The sequence below is a fragment of the Harpegnathos saltator genome, unplaced genomic scaffold (genome assembly GCF_003227715.2).
Source record: "Harpegnathos saltator strain DR-91 unplaced genomic scaffold, Hsal_v8.6 scaffold779, whole genome shotgun sequence".
NCBI classification, from domain to species: Eukaryota; Metazoa; Arthropoda; class Insecta; order Hymenoptera; family Formicidae; genus Harpegnathos; species Harpegnathos saltator.
In genome coordinates this window covers 1060115-1083271 of record NW_020230625.1, presented here as the reverse complement: position 1 = coordinate 1083271, position 23157 = coordinate 1060115, and the positions used below count along the sequence as shown (strand labels likewise).

Genomic DNA, 23157 nt, shown 5'->3' with positions numbered 1-23157 from the left:
CGCGAATTGCAGACCGCGATACTTTTGGGCGAATACGTGACGTTTTATGCCATTCGTGTGCACTCGCGGCGCGAATCGCGTGTCGAGAGACGACAATGAAAATCGTGAATTAATATTCGCGAGCGAAGTAACTGCGACGCGAATGGGCGTGCAGATAACCGAACCGCGAACACAAAAAAAAAAAACATCGGTCGCGCGCCAATCATGAAATCTGTCGATACGTTACGCGTCGGAGTTATCAAGAGTGCGTGTACTGTTCATGCATAGTTGCTTCGCAATACGTGCGCGAAGGCAGCTCCGCGATACTTGCGCGAAGTCAGCTCCGTAATACTTGGGCGAAAAGGCAGCTCCGCAATATTTTTGCGGAAATAGCTCCGTAATATTTTTGCGAAAATAGCTCCGCTATATTTTAGCGGAGAATACTCTTTCACGATGCCGCTACGAAATTTACTTGCACGCTACTTGCATGAATTTAATTTAGCGAAATATTTCCGTATTCCTCCGAGGGAAACGTAGTTGCAACGCGAAGGAAAATATAAAAAGTCGGAAACGATCGGTTTCAACGGTTAGAAAAAAAGAAAAGAGAAAAGAACGAAAGAGAATCTTTCGTACGCGTACGCGAGAGAGGATGAAATAAAAACAATTACGAAAAACAAATTCCTTTTGACTTCGTAACCTTCACAAGACATCGAATAAATATTTACGGCGTTTCGTATAATTCCTTCGAATAATATCTACTGAATATTGCGACGTTTGCGCGAGATACTCTGTTTATAAAGTACAAAGCTGAAGATGGGAAAAATCCACGCATACGCGCGTATCAGATAAATATGCGTTAAATATGCGGAATCGTGACTCGCGATATTTGGGTGAATTTAATTGAACAAAATTCATATTCGCTCGCGGAACGTATAATAGCAACGCGGTTGCGCGTGTGAAAAATCTAGAAAACTCATGACCAAGCGACATTTATCATGATCGCGAAATTTATCAGCGCGAGCAAAATAATCGCGAATTCCGTGCACACAATGGCGCGCGGTGGCGCAATTTCCATGCGCACTATGCATTGCTCAAAACAAATAGGCTATCGCAATGAAAGAATAGCTCTCGGCCGATCATTCCATAACTTGAGAAGCCAGATATGAAAAAATTACTGGCTAAAATATCACATTCGTGTGAATGTTTATTACACATCGAAAAGGTCACGGAAGAATACATCCTTAAATGTCTACCGGTAAGTTTCGGAATTTTAAGAACCGATTTCCTGACTGTTTCGAGCAATGTTTTTTTCACAACATACGTGTAAGCAGAAAAAGACTACAGACTAAATCGCATTGATTAACACGAGTTTTATAAGGAAAGAAAAACATTCGCCACCTGCGATCTCGTATCTCCTGAGATTTTCGCGTATCCCATCACCATTTATTTTTTGCACCCTTTTTGTATCTCTTCGACTCACCGAACACTGCAGACTCAGAGTCGGCCACGTTCCGCCACGCTCGGATCTGGAGCAGAAAAATGTAGTTTCGCTGATTAGATTTAAGAGTTCACGTTATAACGAACAAGCGCGCGTAGATATTGAACGAGTTAGTTCCTTTGCCATCGCAATCGACCAATTTTTATTCTGACAGCTGTATCTCAGCTTTCGATCGCAAAAGGTTAATTGAACGAGTACACAGACTCCGTATAGAAAAAAAAACAGAAAAAAGAAGGAGAAGCGAGAAACACTCACCTTCGAGCCGACCCTGCTTGGCCCGAACCGGATCCCCCAGTGCAGCGTCCGCACCCCTCGCAGCAGCGTCGCCAGCGCCAGCGTTGCATCAGCCACAAGCTTCACCAGAGATCTGAAACAGAAATCGATTTTCCTGCTTAGTCGTAGCGATAGAGAAGTCTCTTGATGAATAAACGGCGCGCGAAGGCATATCGCGCATATGCCGTTGTCTAATCAGCGAGCCACGATACTTATTTCAGGCGTATTTTAGTGGTAACGAAAAACAGACTAATCATGTAACCAAAAGTAATCTCACCTCTGAAATTTCACGTTACCGCCGGGACTCACGATGGATCCAGGACGACGACAGTGTGCGCGTGGTATCGTACGCGTGGTGTCTCGCGTACACTCGCGCGATCGATCGAGAATGATCGGGAATAGCGCGCGACGCGACCCGATCCGCTCATCGCGGCGTCTAACACTGTTGTGACGATTCGAGTGTCTCGCGTACCGATATTTATTGTGTTGTTATCATACCGCGACGCTCGAGCGACCTTGGCGCGTTCGCCAAGGCCCGGCAGTTGCCCGGCAAGTGCTGTTTGTGTGTGGGTAAATACGTGATGTTGTCGATCTAATCTCTCGACGTGTACAACACGTACCGTGATAAAACGCAAATAAATATATTGCGACGAAACGCAACCGCGAAGACAGCCGTTTCGGCGGCTAAACTCGGGAACTTCGATTGAACAAACAAACGCGCGCGTACATGGAAGTACGAGAGCGGATTAAGCCCTCGCGCGGTCGTAATTCGAGTTATTCCGACACGGCTGCATCCCGGTTTTCTATTGCAAAGGGTTAAGAGAGGCTGCGGAGCGTGTCTTTGAACTTACCTTCCGTGCTCGGCGGTTCTCGGAATCGGATCCTCCTTCTCCTCCGGTGCTGTTATCTGCATTCATTGGAATTGTACATCCTGAGAAACTGCGTCTGCCGCGTGGCCGCAAGCCGTCCGCCGTCAGATCTGTGGCAAAAAGCGGATTTCCTGATTAACAACGGCGACAATGGCTGTTATTCGATTTTGCGCGAGTCAAAAACGCGCGCGGACGCTCCGCCGCCGACCGCGTGTTTCTCTTCTCTCTGAACGTGGTAACAATAAAAATCAAATGCGACAATCACCGTGTAGATAAGTTTCTCTCAAGCCCCAACGAAGCACGATAGTGTCAGGGGAGGTAATAGCCTGTACAACGCTTTGAAATGTCCAACTGGTCTTTCAGGTTCGATGGAATTTGCAAGGTTAGCGCAAAAATGAAACTTCGAGAATCCGGGAGATCGCGTGAATGCGTATCGACGGTTTTCTATGCGCGTTTGAGAGTTGCGGATTCTCGAGAATGACTAATCAAAGAATTGACCAGATGAAAGGACGTGCCGGGAATATAGGACGTCCAGCGCATATAAAAAGGCGATGAGAGAGAGAGAGAGAGAGAGAGAGAGAGAGGGAGAGAGATTACATTATTTCCCGCGCTTTGTATTTCTTTACAGATGCGCGCGTACAGATGCGGTCTCAATGATATAAAGAGCTCCGTTGGGGACGGGAATTTGCGTCTCTGTGAAAGGAAAGAGAGCAAGAGATACAGAATTCTTTTTTTCGAAAGGGATGAGAAGCACGAGGGGGATGGCACAGCTCAGTGCTCTATACGGTCGTATTTTCATCGTATTTCGCGTTTAATAAACGATGAAAAATTGTTGATGGTCGCACGTCTCTGACGGGGAGGGGGTTAAATTCGGGCGATGGAGGATTCCGTTACAAAGCTGCTTACGGAAATCCGGTTAAGTCGAGACACCAAACTATAGCCTAAGATACTCACGGTGGAACACTCAAGAGTTCCGAACGATGTTATCATATCGTATTATATCGGTAGGAGTTCCCTCATATCCTCTAATTGTTTACGCGCCTCGCTTAACCATCAGCAGACTTATGGAAGATGCCGCCCTAAATTATGCAGAATTAATTATCACAAGTAAATGTGAAGCCATTGAGAGCGTTTAAACTCGATCGTTTGAGCTGAAGCGGCCGTAATCATCACCGAACAATAGCTGTTCGCTGTTAGTTACGACACCGTTCGCGATTAACGTCAGGATTGGCGTATATTACCAATTCGTTAGACTCTGGCTCGATCAAAATTGCGCAACGAGAAATAGTGGTTTACCCGACCTGGTTTACGAATTTCACCAAGGAATACAACCGCCTCTTGAAAAGAAGCTTCTATCTCCGTTTCCAAATGACAAGAACTTGTGGGATGAAAACATTAATCATTCAGTGCGGTATGTATTTCTTTTTTAATCAGGTTCCTTCTCTCGATTCTCGGGATATTTCTGCATGAAAGTAATCCACCCTTAGCGGTATTAATTTGTCGCGTTACGGATAATTCGGTTTCTCGGACAAAGTTCAGGTATAATGACGCCGGCTACGACAAACGCGTCGTGTAAACATCAAGGCGAGCAAGAGCGCGCGCGCGCGCGCGCGTGCGTTCAAGTTCGGTATCTCATTTCAGCCCGGTTAATTTCGAATTTTGCCGGAATACAAAGGCATGCCCACGACGAAACCGCCACTTTCGGCCGATAGACGAAAGTTTCGTCGGCACGGCGAATCGATCGCACCGGCTGGCTGGCTGGCTGGCTGGCTAGTCGGTTATGGGCGTCGTCGCTCCGTTTATGGAACCTGCTGCGGCGTGATCCAAACTTTTTCCTCAATTAAGGGAGCGAGTTTCGGGGAGTTATAATTTCGTGCGCCGCGTTTTACTACTTTTAATAAAATTAGCAACGCGCCGCCGCGGAAATCCTCTTGCCGGCCGTTGCCGCCTTTGCTTTGGTATACTTTAATTCTTCCCTCTGGATGAATTGGTGCGCGAATAAAAATATAATCGAGGCCTCCCCCCTCCCTCTCCCGTGCTATACGTGTATATTTTTCGTCGCGCTCCGAGGACTCGAGAAGCGAGGGAGAATATATGCGCGCAGTAATAATTTCGCTCGATTCGTCGTCGCTTCGTAGGCGCCATATTGCACGCGTAAATTACACACATTGTTATAATCGTGATTAATTGATATCACGGTTTATTATGTAGTCAGCTTTATCACGTAATTGCATGCACAGTGAACAATTTACTTTTTACACGGTCCATTAGATATGTATGTTCTAATTTAATCCTTTTCTCTCTATCTCCTTCTTGAAATGTTCGCGTAGCAAACGTGGCAAATGTTGCGTTACTTTGTGCGAGAGCGGCTTTTGTGATGTTTGTAAAATATAACAGTATAAAAGTCCACCTGGCCAGTGTTTCGCGAAGGAATCTTCTAATTACACGCATGATAACACATCGCGCAAAATTATTGTTCTACAGAACAATACCGAAAATTGTCGTAGCTATTCTGTTACGCGAATTGAAAATTACACAGGTTTGTCAGCCAGTCGCTCGGTGATGCGAGAGTTCAATATTTCGCATTGTTTTCGAACAGTCGTACTGCGAAGCTACAGCGCACACGCGCGCACGCGTCCTCCTCATTTATCTGCGAGTGTCAAAGCAGAAATATCGAAGAGTATTGATAAACGAATATTCTCGAATATCGTTGGTCACACGGACCATCGATACGTCTGACTCGATTTCAGTAACCTCTGCCAAGCGATTAACTCTTTTAAACTGAAAACAATAAACGATTCTCACCTCCCCCCCTCCCCTTGTGGGAGCGCACTTTTTCATCAAATTTGACAAACGGATTACATTTTGTTGCGGTTTCATCCGTTCGTTTTCAAATTGTTCGGCAAAATCACCGGAAGGGATATCGAATATTTTTTTCTCCGGTGATTGCTAATGCGTAATGATGTTTTCGTGTTTTGACTATTTCCCTTCTCTTAACACCAACATTCGCGATTTTATTTTTCGTTTTGTATCACCGTTACCGTGGAGTGCAAAGCGTAGAGCGAAAATCAGACTGTACCGCGAAAATTGGACTGTAATTAACCGTTGGCACACGAACTTTTCTCGCTTAATATTTACGAGCGAACTGTCAACATCGTGCAGAAATCCGCACGGTCGCAAAGCATTAATTATTTTTCGTAATCATCCCACCGGAGATGAACTAAAAAATATTGACGGATGATAACATTTGAAGAATTATTGCCGTTTCAGGGTGGCGGGGATATTCTGCGACCGGCTAAAAAGAAGTACTCTGTCGATTAAATTATTGATTAATGGATCGTGTATAGAGAGCGAAATAGACACATTTGCACGCTCGTTTCATTAACGGGCAACAACAAATTGTTGCAGCGCCACTGGAATATCGGCCGGCGGTGCGCTCTGTCGTGTGAAATATTCGACAGGATGACACATGGCGGTATTACGTAGGAGGCCGCATCATCCTTGGCATTTTACACGGAATTCTATTAACTCCCGCCATCTTCACGCGAATTCTCGCCCCCAAACCGGGAATTTTCTATTTCTCTCTGCCAGCTAGCACCGCGGCGAATAACTTTCAATGAAGCTCGGACTGGAAAATATCTGCAGATAATGTCGAACGCGTTCTCGACGTGGTAGCGGTTATCCTCACCTCCGATTATACACGCTTAAGAATAATGACACTCCGACGATGATTAAGATGACAAACGGCTTACTTTGCGAACGGTGTCAGTTCAGTTTAGTTCCGAGACGTTCGATTCAGGTCGACTCGAACTTCCTCGCGGCACCACAATTACTCGCGGATATCTATAAATTATATCGACTGTCGCGAAGATGGATATTAGAAACTATCTCGCTCGCACGTGAAATTAAATACACGCGAGCGGTGAGCGCGATCGAGCGGCCCGATGTGTGCGCTGGCGAAATATGTCAATGATCTTCCGCGTCAACGCTCATTCAAATGTGTCTCGGCGGTTTTTCCGACCGGGATTTTTACAAAGAAGCGCCAGCGGAAGAGGGGTGCGCAACTCTCCCCAAGAAGAAACTTCGCCGCGCACGATTCTTCGAATACATTCATCTGCATACCAAAATACACGGCTATTTAACTTAAATTGAAATTTCAGATCGCGAACGGCGGCATAAAAATAATGAAATTTTTTCAGAAAACACTTTTATAAATTTTTGCCCGTTGACCCGTAGCTCTCTCTCCTTTCTTGCCCTCCTTCCTCGCTCTCTCTTTATTTTTCTCTCTCTCTCTCTCCCCCTCTCTCTCTCTCCCCCTCTCCCTCTCTCGGAATAATCATGTACAATTCGTTATTTCGAGTGTAATTTTATGCGACTGATTCATATCTTTCCGCTATTTTCGCGGAAAGGCCGTGTAAGGAACAAGATACCGCGCGCCTTGTGCTCGTTTTGTCCGGCGGGTCCGGCATGATTAATTTCATGCGATTCCGCCAGACACCGCGACGGAGATTTTTGTCTCCCAAATAGTAGAAAGAAACTTTCGTCGCGGTTGCTTCTTACCCCGAGAAGCAGGAAGAAGGAGAGAACGATAAGTCGCACTTGCATAAGGATGTCGGTAGGCAGGATCCTCTCACGAGGGAGAACGATAATCGGATTGTTAGCGACGGTCTTACAGAAGGTCTTACAATACAACTCGGCGCGAATGGATATTCGCGCGACGAGCAGTTGACGAGACAACAAGCCGGCGCTCATTAATAAACGTCCTCTAACGCGTCGCGTCGTTTTCTCGTAAATAAAGTGCCATTTGTTGCGCGCCGGATAATAGCCGGAAATGAATGCATCCTTCTTCGCGCCCTGGTAATAAACGTCAAACGAAACGCAGGAGCATTCGCGGCGAGAAGACACAGCAGCGCCGTAGGATATTATCGCGCTCCGAGTCGCGCATTCCGCGTACAATCCGCGAATTCAGCTCGGTCTTAACGTTGACACCAGCGTGATACGCGCATCAATAGCCGGGGAGCGTTAACGTTAAAATTACGTTCCTTTTCGCGGCAGGATCTGCCGAGAAACGAATCACACGTCCGCGTACGTGTCTCCGTACGCAAACCAAGACTGCGCACGTCTATATATTTCAGCACACGCGAGCAAATGTTCCGCGCATGTTAATCCGGCCGACATTACAGCTCGAGTCAGTGGCGTAAACAGAAGGTATTAGGGTGTTAAAATACACCCCGGGCATCGGGGCCTCTATAATACTGCAAAAAGCCCGAGGCATGGGGGAGGGGGGGGGGGCGGGCAATACGGGCCTCCAAATTTCATTTACGCCACTGGCTCAAGTCGATTCGGACGCGAAAGCGGCGAAGAATCTGTGCGGAGGAGCCGCACGCGGCCGAGATGAAACTTTCCGAACACGCTCGCGAGACGACGACGGGTTAATAACCCGTGGTAATTCTTGTTTGCCGCGCTTTAATATCCCTCATTACGCGACCACCCGCGATGAGTCACTGCATTCACGCGCGTCTTCGCCGGTCGAGCATTCCGTTGAAGCGAGCACGACCGCACACGAGCCGGCGGCGACGTTCCCTCCCCGTTCTGTTAATCCCTCCGCGGGATTTCAGTTCCCTCCGTGGAATTTGCATAGTCGCGGGATTTTTATCGCGCGAAAGGCCATCCACCCTGCGGCTCCGGCCATTCTCGCGCGCGCGGAGACACTTGCACGGGGGGCGCCCCCCCCCCCCGGCCGGGCGCCCTCGTTCGCGTCGTCTCTCTCGGATAACGATTCGCCGCCGCTCGGGGAACGAGGGCGCATCGATTTTTCATTAAGCTCCCAAGCTCCGCGGACCGGCGGAACTGCTTTGCATACGCGCTTATTCGTCGCGTCGCGGATTTCCCGGATTCTGTGCTTGGCTGCGTGACGAGAGCTGTGCGTGGGCCGCGTGCGAGCGCGACCGCTGTTCCCGATTACGCACAGCCGCGGCGCGAAATTCCCAGCCGATTTCCGCGCCGTTCTGTCCCTTTCGGCCGGCAGCGAGCGGACGGACGCGTCTGCATGAGCATTCGATCGGCTGATCGGCCCGCTTAACGCGGTGTCGTGCGGAAATTGCGATGAACGGAATTACAGAAGTTTCGCGTTTCGAACATCGACGAGTCGAGAATGTAAGCTTCTTCTTGTACCGCGCGACGTTGAGGGCTTCGCCCGACGCGATGTGTGTTCGTCCGACGTAAATTTAATTAATAAGATGAAGATCGGAGACCGACGCAGTAGAATAGAAGAAAAGTTTCGGATGAAATATATATACATGTATCATCTTTCTTAACTTACACGACGATACCGGAGTGCGCGAGAAACTACAAAATCCGTCGGCTCCTGGGGGATCATATCGGAGGATTGGGGGAAGGAAGTCTCGGCGCTATCACGCGTCAATCGCTTGCACGTGCACTCGCGCCAGCCATCGCGGCGAGCATGATGCTTGGCATAAAACGAGATAAATCCTGGGAAGTGAGATTTCTATCACCGCGATATCCTCCTCGCGTTTCTCCGCTCTCCCGACGTGATCTGCGATCGACGTGTCGAAAGTCGCTCATGAGTCTCGTCGGCTGAACCGATCATAACCGGGCTTGTCCCTGCGAGAAGTTGTAAAAGCCGCAACCCGCGAGCGAGCTCAGCCCGTTGGCGTACAAATGCGGTAGTCTCGTGCTCTCCAACTTTCTTACGACCGCGCAATGAAATTTCGTGGCTGGCTACGGAGATACCCGGAGAGTGAGTGTGTGTGTGTGTGTGTGAGAGGAGGAGGAGAGAGAGAGAGAGAGAGAGAGAGAGAGAGAGAGAGAGAGAGAGAGAAAGAGAGAGAGAGAGATCTAAACAACGATTGCTTCGTCCCAACTTGGCCAAGACTGATATCGGCAGAAGAGAAATATCGTCCGCGCGCTGTTTCACCCCTTCGAAGATTTGCACGACAAATGCTGTTTTTATCCAAATATCTTGCATCCCGACATTACACCGTACTCGCGCATATCGCGAACAGGAGAAATAGCGGAAAAGATGTATATTTCTCGCGAGAAAATTTTCGTGAAATTTATAGTGTATGTTTCGAAACCTTGACAGCAATATTCGCGCATGTTTTCTTTGCAATTTTGTAGCTTTCTAATAATATATATTGGATTCGATGGTTTCTTCTCTCTCTCTCTCTCTCTCTCTCTCTCTCTCTCTCTCTCTTTTTCCTTATTTTTCTTTTCTCTAAATTTCTTTTACAAATTTATTCCTGCGTGAAAAATTCCTAAGGTCTAGTCGCGCAAACATCAATAGCGATTAATAAACGTCATATTCTCAGACTAATAGGCGCTTTATCGATTTTCTTCGCGAGCGTCCGCGATAAATAAAGATGCGTCGGATGTCGTTGGACGTTATTTATGAGACTCGTTTGGATATAATAATAATGTTACAGCTCCTCGAACGATCAGGTAACGTAAAATGGGCGACCGTTCTGGCTTAAACGGCAATCCTGTCGGCAATAATTATTAGCTTTAGACTGCAAACGAGTAGATATCCGCTTCTGCTGATCGCCGTCAAGTATCTTAGCGCGGAATAGTCAAGAGAGCATTTACAGCGGTCTAGTATATCAGGATGAGCTCGACCGAAACGTCTTGTAAAGTTTCTGCACGACTTCCCTCGGTTTGGTTATATAGACTTGTTCCCAATCGCGTGACTCGTTCTGGTTGGTACTGTACACGACCGCTAGACACGCCCGGTAATAGTCTCCTTGTCGCAAAGTCGTAGATAGGTTTGCGCTACGTCGCTGAAATTGCACCGCTGACCCGGGCTCGGAGCACCCAAGACGTTCCTGAGTACATACAATCGTCGCTGAACAGAGAGAGAGAGAGAGAGAGAGAGAGAGAATGTCATCTCGCGGGCTGCAGCGATGACCACGGGCGAGTATGCGTTTTATGTATTAATGCAGCGGACGAGCTGCACGTGTCGGCAGCAGCGCATCACGCAGAATGAGAAGAAAAGAAGGCCACTCTTCCTCGGGTCTCTCTCTCTCTCTCTCTCTCTCTCTCTCTCTCTCTCTCTCTCTCTCTCTTTCTCTTCTCTCGATGTCGCTTTCGATTAGTAAATGAATTTTCGGACGGTAAACCGCGCGAAATGTCTCACACAGCTGCCGGAATATTCGCACTGATAGAAAAATATAGTTGAATTAACTATAATCTCACTATGTTTTATAGTTCATTTTGGCGTCAACCATATTTTTATAGTTCCTGGAACAAAATATAGTAGAATAAACACAAATACATAGTCAATGATTGTCTTAAATGATTGTTTAGTTACTTTTACCACATATATGGTAATTTCTCATTCACAAATATAGTGAGATTTAATATTCATATAGTCACATCTGTCATCATTTAGCAAATATTCTGGTAATATTGACTATATAAAAGAGTTACTTTACATTTTATATTTTATATCTGTATCCATACAATAATTTTAGTTTAACTTACTATAATTCTTAGTAAAAATATTATAATGGTTGGTTATATACCATGCCTGTATCGTAATTATTACCGATATTATGGTAATACTTACTATAAATATGATATTTCGGACTATAATTTAGTTACTATATCATTATGGTTCCAAATATCATATACTTTTCTCTCAGTGCGTTTCCCCTGTGACGACACATTTTCTACTTGGAACGTTCGGTCCTTTTACACAGATTCGCGGAGCGATTTTCCGAAGAATCGGTGCTCGGACTGCTTGGGAGAATGTTGGAAAGTGTTAATGGATTTTCGTGTATGGCACTCGATGTCGGGCGGATAGATACGGATAGGCTCGGTGTCGTTTCGGCGTGAAGCGGAGAAGCGGTGAAGAGTCGTCCCTTCCGGCCGGAGGCGACGCGCCTCGGATGCTCGTTTTCGACTACACGAGACAACCGGCGGCGCCGTGGTTTCGTTATGCACATCGAACGCCGGTATTTGCGCTGCGGTATCGCGAATGAGTTTGCGGACGCAGACACTCGTGTGAGCGCGCGCGCGCGCGTGCGTACGAGACGTACGAGATGCTGTAGATTGTCGACGCCGTTTAGCACCGGTGCGCAGCAAGACGCGTAGGGTATAAGTACGTAGGGTATCTGTCGCCAGCATATATCCAATACGAGGTCGCCGTCCTATTTCCCCGGGACGACGGGACGGTTGGTCGGCTGGTCGTGAACGGGGCCAACCAACCCGTGGACACCAATTTTACGATAACGAAGCGCATGAATATAGATAGGAAATTGGAGCGTGCGTCGCGTCGGCGCGCAGGCCGATCATTCACGCCCGGAGTTCTTTAATAATTTAAGAATAATTCACGGCTCCTTCTCTCGCGACAAATTTCTATCGATTCGCTGGCTCGAGACTTTGCTCATTCGCGAGCCCTTCGGCGACGAGTCTGGCGTAACGACGTGCCGAAGGAAGAGAGATCACATGAAATTTGTTATTCATATCTATTTTCGTTTGCTATTCATATTCAGCCTCGGAGCTCTCCCGTTGCAGCGGCGGAAGTTTGGATTTTCTCGGGATTTCAGGATTTACGTACGATCAGCGAACCGAACGATCCTTTCGCAAGAAGAAAAAAAAGTTAATTGACACTGTACCGTTGTAATTATCTCTCTCTCTCTCTCTCTCTCTCTCTGCCTCTCATCGAATGTTAAGCGATTAAAGGATTTCAGATTCTCGATATCTCCTCACGACGAGAGGATGCGATAAAAAGTTACGCACACTCGATGCTTATTATCGTCTGCAAGATATCTCGTTAATTATCGCGTAGCGTCGCGATGGACGGGCAAAATGGTGGGGAACATTTTCCGTTCAGCCGCGCGATTTGTGTAGGTATCGGAAAATTGGTGTTAACTGATCTCAGGCACGCTGCGTATTCGATAAATACGAGGATTACGAGTGAATTACGTTAAGTGCGAAGGTCGGAGAAGGATATTACCGATATGGCCTCCAAGTGCATACAAAGCAGGACGTTATAGCTGTTGAAGCGCTGAATGCGGTAAGTACAATCAAAGCGGCGAAAGGGATTCCGATATAGATAGCCGGCGCATGAGGCTGAAAGCCTCATCGGACGACAACGCGTTCATCAGCGCTGACTGAAATGCTCGCAAACATAACGGGTAAGGGGATCCTCCTGTCGACAATCATGCTCGGCTGAAGCTAGTTTACGTTAGCCCGGTTTCAGATTAATATCGTAACAGCCACTCAATGGCCGGCCGAGACAATCGCGCCGCACGCACGTTACACGTCCGTAAAAAGGGAAGAGGATGTCGGCGATGGCGATGGTGAAAAGCGGAAAGTCAATAGTATTTCTCACGACGCGCTGCAGCCGCACGATGACTGCCGCGAAATAACCAATCTTATTTGACGCCGCTGCAAAATGCCCGGGCATCGCTTCTCGTTACGCGTTACGTTGACAAACAAATTTCAAATTAAACGACAAAATACAACTGGCACGAATGCGTGACATCTTTCTGAGAGACACACGAGTTGTACGACTGTATATCGTTTTATCGTTTCGCTATCGAGTCGCGATGCGCGGGCAGTTCCGACTGCACTGATAGAAGAATATAGTTGAATTAACTATAATCTCACTATGTTTTGTAGTTCATTTTGGCGTCAACCATATTTTTACAGTTGGTGGAACCTGCAAAATATAGTGGAATAAACACAAACATATAGTCAATGATTGTCTTAAATAATTGTTTAGTTACTTTAACCACATATGTGGTAATTTCTCATTTACAAGTATAGTGAGATTTAATATTCATATAGTTACATCTGTCATCATTTAGCGAATATTCCGGTAACATTGACTATATAAAAGAGTTACTTTACCTACCATCTTATATTTGTATCCATACAATAATTTTAGTTTAACTTACTATAATTCTTAGTAAAAATATTATATGGTTGGTTATACTATGCCTATATCGTAATTATTACCGATATTACGGTAATACTTACTATAAATATGATATTTCGGACTATAATTTAGTTACTATATCATTACAGTTCCAAATATCGTATACTTTTATCTCAGTGTGCTAATATAAAAACTGCTAAATATTTTAACACGATAAGGCTCGTAACTCCGCGTTAAAAGTTGCCCGAATTCTCGCTCTAACATGTCGATTAAAAAGCTGTAGCTCGCTCCCCGCGCGTAATCGTGTTTAGAGTACGAGTCCGCGAGGGAGGACTTCTCGACGGGAGCTTCATTTTCCGCGAAACGTGATTACGCGGCCCGCGGATAGAACTTGTATTTCTATAGTTATATCAAAACGGCGAATCGTCTATGCGATTCCATTATTGTAAACTATTCCGTCCCCGTTCGCCCGCGCTCGCGCCGTTCTCTCAACTATCTCTTATATACGCACGGGACTCCCCCGCTTTTACACACTGTTGAGCAGCATTCAACTTTCACGAGGCTTCAACGATCGCCAGCTTTGTCAAACTTTGTACCGCCTATCTCCTTCATTAACCGCTCTCGGAATTATACAAAGTTAGCGCCGCCCTCTCTTCCGTCGCGTCGTTCCCTTACCGATAGACCACGCGTCGTTAAGTTCCGCAGCGCTTCAATCGGTCAAAGGTGTTCCAATCTTTTCGAGTTGCCCGCTCGACGAGGGGCATCCGCAGAGCGCGTCGTATGAACGACAACTGTCGAAACTTTGTCCGAGCCTTCATGAGGAGGTTTCGAAAGGGTGTTGGGGAGGATTTGAGCAACGGTCATCGCGCAGGCCCGAGCGCGCAAGACGTTAACGTTAACGTGAACGTCAAATGCCAGGTGTCAACGTTATGACTCGCGTGAAACACGACGTACGTCCTCTGCGAGCAAAATCTCGACACAATAGCTTTCGCGATAGTTCATATTTTTGCCGTTCCAACGAGACAAAGCTGATCTCGACAGCGAATCCGCCCGAATGAACGGAAGCGGCAGCGCGCGACGAGTTTCGAAACTCGTTGCAAACCTTCAGGACGCAACGCGTGTGTAATTTGAAGTGATCGAATGTCACGGCAACGTCGTCGATATACGACACGATATAATCGACGACGACGCGCGACGGTGGAAAGTCACGAGTCCAAGATTAAAGGCTCGTACGCGACGACGCCGCGTGCGCGGCACGTTTCGCACTCGTCGTAGGGTCCGTGGAGAATTAGGAGCTCTTTCGGAGGGCTCCCCGAAAGTCCCCAGAGTCGAAGGGAATGTGGACAAGGCCACGATCCTGCCGCATTCCTCATACGCAGTCGCGATCGCCCGCAATTCATTTCGATTCCCGCGCGAGAGACCGCGCCGGTATATATATATATATATATATATATATATATATACTCGTATTTCTGGACCGATGGCATTTTATACGTGCGTATCCATCCACCACCTACCTACTAAGCTACCTACTCGCCGTGGAAAGACGGTTGCCAGTAATGCGATTCCACGAGTCGGGACGAGAGCGGAGTTCTGCTTGCCTCCAGATATACGCATTCCTCCGCTCGCCGCCGCCTCGCCGCGCGGCGGCGCTCGCGGTGCGCTTACGGTGCCGGCAGCGGACGACCGAATAATGCCGTATGAGAAGCGGCTCGTTTGGAAATGTAATATCACCGAGACATCGGAGGAGGAATGCGCCTGCATGCGCCCGCGCACCAATACGCGGGATAGAGTTGTCGTCGTCGTCGCAGTCGTCCTCGCCCTCGTGCCCCTTCGCTCGTGTTCCTTGTCTCCGGCTTCGTCGTCGTCGTTGTCGTCGACGACGACGTCGTCGACGACATCGTCCCTAAGTAAATGAAAATTGAATCCGCGGCGTAGACTTCGCACGCGAGTCTCCGCCAGCCGCTGCCGCACTTCCCTGCCTGTTACTTTTCCGTTATGAATGTGCGGTACCACGGAGTAAAACGCGTCCTTCCCGTCGCTCCTGCCTCCGTTCGCCAGCCTAGCCGCGATTCCGAGTGGGACGGCTGTGCCTAGGAATCCAATGATTTCTCAAAATATCGATAACGATATTATCGTCATTCAGAACCATCGATAACGATAATATTGATAATTTGGAAAAATATCGATATTTATATGAAAAATGTATACACGTAGGGGCGGGATGCGTGTAAAGGATATACACGAAAAATTTAAAGAGATCTTTTAAAAATTTTTATCTTCGTATAATTTATTGTCATATTCTTATTAGAAAATATATGATATATAATAAACCGCGGTCGTTTGTCGGAGATCACCGCATACACGGAGCAGGAGATTTATTACGGTTCAACGATTGAGGTGAAAATGATGAAAATGAGCGAATTTATTAGACATCGACCAATTACATGATACTCGTATACCATATATTCCAGTGAATTCACTCACTTTTGTTATTTTCATCTCGGTCATAATAAAACCGTAATAGGCCCCTAGAACTGTAATTGAAAAATACGAAATATCAGTAAAATACGAAATATCAGTAAAATTCATATCGATATATCGATTTTATCGGAGACAAAAAATATCGATAAATATTCGATATTTATCTCTCGATATGCCGATATTTCGATATTATCGATTTATCGCTGCATCCCTAGTTGTGCCGTACCGGTGTGGGTTTATCAGGACACCTGCGTACGTCTCGGATCAAAGCGAGAAAACTTTTTTGCGTACGCGCAACAATGCGACTCTCGATCCGCTAATGACCTCCAATAACTTCGCTAATGACACAGATGAAAGTTTTAATTGCTTTAATGCGTGCGCCCTCCGGTGTCCGCGATGTAGTGAAATAAGACGATCGAAGGCGGGCGAAGGTAATTCTACGATAATGGCCGCGAATCGACGCGAGGCTGAATATTTACTTTACTTACGGAGCGCTCACGACCGCGGGGGGAAGTGCGTACGCTCGAAACATGAAGTTTTCAATCTTCGCCGTCGTCATTTTCCTCGCCACCCTCTCTGCGCCGTCGCCCGTCCCCGGCGGTCTCTTTTGTTATCTCGCGCCGTAAGCAACAATCCTGTCGCGAAGATCGCGCATTTCCGAATATTAAGCGTCGCTGGCTGCGTTCGTTCAAGATTAATCAAGTAGAACTCAAGGAGAAACGTCTCGGTGAGACGGCTGTGATGAAGGAGAAGGAGCGAGTGACAACACTGAGAGAAAAATATATGATATTTGGAACTATAATGATATGGTAACTAAATTATAGTCCGAAATATCATATTTATAGTAAGTATTACTATAATATCGGTAATAATTACGATATCGCATAACAGGCATCGTATAACCAACCATATAATATTTTTACTAAGAATTATAGTAAGTTAAACTAAAATTGTTGTATGGATACAAATATAAAATGGTAGGTAAAGTAACTCTTTTATATAGTCAATGTTACCGGAATATTCGCTAAATGATGACAGATGTAACTATATGAATATTAAATCTCACTATATTTGTAAATGAGAAATTACCATATATGTGGTTAAAGTAACTAAACAATTATTTAAGACAATCATTGATGACTGTATGTTTGTGTTTATTCTACTATATCTTGCAGGTTCTACGAACTATAAAAATATGGTTGACGCCAAAATGAACTATAAAATATAGTCAGACTATAGTTAATTCAACTATATTTTTCTATCAGTGAACACGCGACTCTCGCTCTCTCGGAGAATGCAAGCGCGATTTCACCAATAAGCGAGCACCCGCGAGCAGACGCGGTGAATTTTTTGCGCGAGGATCCATCCTGAATAATGCGCAATTGGCTTCGTCGCGTCGCAGCGATATCTCAGACACGCCGGCGCCGTTACGCATAACAACACACGCACTCCTATGTAAATTCACTCTTCCGGGAGTAATTGAGCGCATTGTCACGTTGATGCCGTAATTAGCGCTTAATTTGATTTGGTTTATTTGGCCTGGGCGGACCGACGGAGAGGGGACGGCGAAAGGACGGGAGAGGGGTTAATGGCAGGAGCTCCATAACGAAATGACTGACGGGGCGCGCGCATTGTTGGAGACTGTGGCATAGCAAGGGGGAGACCGGACTTGATTGACGGCGGTTCAGGGCACGGTAGCGTGTTAATTTGAGGGATGACCACATCTACAAGAGCTCCGCTGCGCATTGAGCTACGGGTGGCGGGCATACCTCGCGCACAATAGCTTTATTCGCGGTATTCCCGGACACGACTCGCCGAATAATAATTCTCGCCCCGTGTCCGAGCGCCCGGTTTCCCTCCTTTCTCCCTCCCTCTCTTTCTCTCTCTCTCTCTCTCTCTTGCCCTCCCTCTCTTTTCGCTCTTCATTTTTTCTTCTTTCTCTCCGCGGGATACGCTGGCGTTACGTAAATTACCGTGTATTTCTGTTTCATCTCGAGGAATTCGGTCCACTTCCACACGATGTTGCGTACGCGCGCGCGCGCGCATATGTGTGTGTGTGTGTGTGTGTGTGTGTCCGCGACTATCAATAAAATCCAAGCGGCAATATGGCTCCGCCAGCGTTGACTCAACGCTTTCATTTTTCTGGATTATTTATCGCGCGCGGCAATCGCGCCGAATCGAATTGCGGTTGAAGCAATTTGCGTGATAACCGTTGAGATTTTAGGTATTGTCCCCGTAACGCCGTTGCAAGTATTATCGCAAACAAGGTCGTATTGTTAGAGGGACGCGCGCGGACGCGTGAATAAACCACTGCGTTCGATTCGTTGCTTCTCTTTTAATAAAATGAAACAGCTCGCGTTCGGGGAAATACACGGCGTCGCGTCGGTTGTTGGCCAAGAGTAATGCTAATCTGATATCTAAGACCAATTACCGCCGCAATCCGTGTAAATACAGCGCGGTAACAATAGTCGTGTAACGACAACGCATCGTGGAAATTGTACACCTTGCAACTTTAGAAAGACATCTCAGACGAGAATAAATTTCCGACGGACATCGGAAAAAAGAGCGGGAGAGTTACCGTTGCAATCGGCGGCGGAATACGTTGTCACTAAATCACCATTCAATTGTTCGCAGGCGTGACATTAGCAGGAAGCTCCGTGCATCGAACGTACAAGCATAGGGAAAAGATAATCAATTATAATTATAATTAGAAATGCGTGAGCGCGCGCACGAGAGGGGGGTTCTTCAGACACGAGGCGAAGGGAACGTTCCACGATGTTCACCGGACAACAAGTGGCCGCTATCAACATTGTATTACGGTGCTGGCAGCATGGGGTTCCGCGTGCCGCGGGTAGTACTATCAGGATTGTACATAATAATCCACGGTACCGGTTGTGGACCGCGCACGTTGCTAACCCACTTTACATACATTGTACCTATAGACTCTGGCTTAATTACAACGCGAGGTAACGAGTATATAGGCCGACCCCCTCCTGCTCCCGTCCTGCTCCTAAAATTGTCGATATCTGTCGATGACCTCCGTGCCGTGCTCGCCCATTTAACTAAAAGGGACGGTCTCCAAAATTGCGCGGTGCACGAGCCTCTGTGTAATTTTCCAGGCGTTTTCGATTAATTCCGCCCCGGCTGTTTCGCTGATTCTTCACGCTGCGGCACCCCGTTCAACGAGTCGGCGTTAGGCCGTCGCTAACTGTACTCGGCCGTCGTCGCTTAAATCGCGATTCCTTCGCCGAATCTCGGGCGTTCTTATCTTTAAGAGCATCGAAGATGGAAAGAGCGAAAGCAAAATGAAGCGAAAGAATCCAAAGTTGCTCGCAGTTGATTTACCGGCGCATACACACACACACACTCTCTCTCTCTTTCTCTCTCTCTCTCTCTCTCTCTCTCTCTCTCTCTCTCTCTCTCTCTCACGACTTTTCCGATAACTTTCTCGCAGGTGATCCACCATTCTCTTTGCAACTTTCTAAGCCGTTTATTCTGCAACGGGATACCGAGTTATTCCTCTCAAATTTATCAGAGATTAATCGTGTTTATAAATGAATCTACTCGGAAGAAGCAAAGTGTCCTTCGATTCTGTAAAGTGCGCATAAACGAAGGAGTGTATCGATTAACCTCATTTGCATGAGATTCGGAAACGTGTATTCCGTTTCCGCGGTAATGACTACGAGAGTGGCCACAATTATAGTTCAACTATAAGTCAAACTATGTATAGCCGTCACGAATGTGGAGAGAGACGGACGGAAGCAAGAGAGAGGGGGGGATAATTATTTGTTGGCGCGGCAACCACTTGAACGGAAGTTCCGATCGATCAGCCGGAAGAGGCAGAGGCAGAGAGAGAGAGAGAGAGAGAGAGAGAGAGAGAGAGAGAGAGAGAGAGAGAGAGAGAGAGAGAGAGAGAGAGAGAGAGAGAGAGAGAGAGAATTAACGGATCAGACGGGTGACTAGGTAGCCCGGCGATTTGGTATAATTTTGTCCTGAATCTCAGCGAGCGGCCCAGGTGGCTTATTGCCAGATTAGCGGCGGATTCTCGCAAACGTAATTTATTGCGCAACACATTTGGTCTTAGCGATGATTTCGCATCATCCATCGATTTTATATACGCTCCTGCATTCTGCACGTTTGATGATCGAGATATATTTGATGCGCTGTAGTTTGCGACCACGGCCCTTTCTGTAACGAACTACGGCGTATTCATTTTGGCGATTAATTAATGTCATGTTCGTGTGGAATTATCGGAAATTCCTCTACGTTGTAAGCGAGCGAGACGAGACGAGGCGGGGCGAGGCGCGGTGGAGCCGGGGCGGGGTGGTTATTAATTGCTCAACGTTACGGATGTAATTTTCGTGGAAAAATAAGAACAATGTAAAAATGGCCTTTTCAAATCTCGCCTTTATAACGCCACGTATGAAATGTAAAATTGCGCGCTTTGTAGATTCCCGTTGGAAATAAACGAATGATCATCAGGCAGCGCGCGCGCGCGCGCGCGCGCGATTGCAAAAACAGTTGCAACGTTCAAAAGAAACGGCGGACAAAGCGCGCGCGACGTCTTTTATTAATTAAAAACGTCCGAGTTTCGAATATTAGTATGACGAACGCTACACTCGTAAACGCTGACCGTGTAGCTCCATCAAATAAAGCGCCCCATTGTTTCGCATGCAAAAATATCCAATGAAATGACGAGAGAAACGCCAGGCTCAGAGCCGCTCCTCTCCTCTTTTCCGACACGACTGACATAATTGCTTCAACTATTCTAACACGTACTCTGCCGTTAGTCTGACTGTTCCAAGTATCATGTCGCGGCTGACTCATTGTTTCGCGCATGAAGATTCGTAAATCGCACGAATCAAATATCCGCTTTTGTAATCTCAGGCTGCCCTCGATAGAAATTTTTTACTCTTTCCGACACCTGTCGGACAAAGGCGGGGTTATTTCAGGCTAAACCTTAACGAGAAATTAACGGTACCTTCACCGTCGTGAGCTCGTGATAATATCTCTCCGTTTCAGTGCTCGAAAATTTTGCTAAATGGGGAGGAGGAAAATGAGAGAAAGAGAAAGAAACGATTTTCGGCTTTTTCACACGCGCAGATTTTCGATTTTTCTCTCGTCGAGAGCGCGGCGGCGCGCTCGCGCGTGACGGAGCGCGATTCGCGCGTCGGTTATAATTGCGTCGCGCGTATTTCGTTCGCTCGCGATATTGTACAATTTGCGCGTACGATAGCGGAATGCGGCGCGTTACACGGACGCGCGGCCGCGCGTGTGACCGCACAACTCACGCCGGTGCGCGCCTTTCAGCGTATGCAAATATAACCGCGCGCCGCTGCATTTGCATACCGCGGATTCCGCCAGAAAACCGTCCTCCGATCGGGCTCGCTCCGTTCAAAAACAGGCCGGGCATTTTGAATGCGTAATCCCGGGTTAACCTTTTGCATTTACATGCGCGACCGTTCCCCTACCGATTTTGTACGCTTCTTCTCCCCCCCCTCTCTCTCTCTCTCTCTCTCTCTCTCTCTCTCTCTCTCTCTCTCGCGGATTACAGCCCGCCTTCCTTCGTTGCGAATACCGTCCGACGGTGATTTTTTTTTCATCGGTCAACGCGTATTTCTTTTGCATAATAGCGCCTGTTTTCACTGGACGTTTATTGTTTTCTTCTTACGTGGATTTGTTCAATGTGCTTCTCATTTTCCCATCAAATAATTTCCCTCGACAATCTTGCGTCGGTATCGCCGATACGCGATACAAGTGCGACATTTCCACTCGGAGTTTCCGAATGAAAGATGTACTGACAAAGGATTAATTTTGTCTCTGTTTGGTGAATTTTTCACATTCACGTTTTGATGCCTCTTTGCCGTAAATATGCACTGAAACCTTTTACATCCCGATTGCACTCTGTCGTTAACCGGCATGCTTCTAATATGCATTAGAAGGTTGCACACGTTTCAGGAGGCATTACATCGTAAAGCATCGCGTGCGCGCGTCGTAAAGACACTTCGATCCTTCATTCCTCAAAGTTACAAGACCCTACATTACGCTGTCGTAGATAAAGTGATGTATGACTCCACTTTGCGATGAACTCGGAAGGCATGATACTTCTAAAGAGAGAATTAGGTGCGAAAAAGAGAGAGAGAGAGAGAGAGAGAGAGAGAGAGGGGGGGGGAGGGGAGGAGGGAAGGAGAGAGCCAGCGAGAAGAAGTACACTAATCAATTACAGACGCGGCAACGTCTCCCGGGTATGTTTCCCGTCGCGGCCGCGCGGAGAAATCCATTATCCGGCGATCCAAAAACAATTATGCGCAGGAAGATCGCATTCCACTACGCTTCTTAGCCCGGCGCGGCGGAAGGAGAGCGATAGAAGAATAATACGTGGAGCTTCGCGTCAGTAAGCATCGTAATTGAGACGCGGCGGATGCGGCGTTTACGAGTGAACCGTATCAATTCCGCGTTACCGCAGCGACGGAGCATGGCCGGTAACTCGATAATCGACGAGCGAATTAATGCGGGAAGCGTTCTCTCGCACCTCTTCTCTGACGCGTCGGTTCGGCTCGGCTCGGCTCGGCTCGACGACGCGCAGAAAACGCACGTGAGTACGCGATACTCGATAAATTTTGTAACACTTGACGCGAATCGCCCTGCGTCGATCGCGTAATTGTCACGCGCCGACATGCGCGCATTGTGCCAAAGCAAAATGAAAATTAATATATTTAAATCCGTCGACACACACACACACACACACACACAGCGAGTGCATGCGCGTGCGTATATGTGCGCGCACGCGCTCGGCCGAGCGCACTATTTCCGGCTTTCCGCTTTTCCCACCTCTCCGTCTGGTTCTTCCTTTCACTCTGGCGCGGCGCCCCGACGTAATCTACGGTTTCGGAGTTTCCTCAATGGATTTTTGGATTACCGCGAGACAAATGACTACTGTTCCACGGGGAAAGTAGAATAGCGTAGAACCGCGATTATCCGGCCAATCCCGACAGAGAATTAGCTCGACGTCGGTAGGAATTTCTCCCCCATTACCGAAGTCCACCTTAGAAATTAATGGAAAGATTACGGGGGAGTGGCTTTAATAATCTTAAATATTTACGTAGCGTAGCTCGTGCAAAATTCATCGAGTTAAATTGAAAAGTGATGGA

The 23157-nt window shown here is 47.2% G+C and overlaps 2 protein-coding genes across 2 annotated transcripts in view; one reads left to right on the top strand and one right to left on the bottom strand.

Moving 5' to 3' along the window:
- LOC112590308 (glutamate receptor ionotropic, kainate 1-like) overlaps nt 1-23157 on the top strand; it is a 121306-nt gene that overhangs the window by 17624 nt on the left and 80525 nt on the right. The gene's annotated exons all lie outside the window — the stretch shown is intronic.
- LOC112590318 (uncharacterized) lies at nt 1249-2740 on the bottom strand. Its single transcript, XM_025306430.1, has 2 exons — nt 2602-2740; nt 1249-1844 (listed from the first exon to the last, which is right to left on the bottom strand). Exons 1-2 carry the CDS (start codon nt 2661-2663, stop codon nt 1553-1555), a joined length of 354 nt encoding a protein of 117 aa, XP_025162215.1. The 5' UTR covers nt 2664-2740; the 3' UTR covers nt 1249-1552.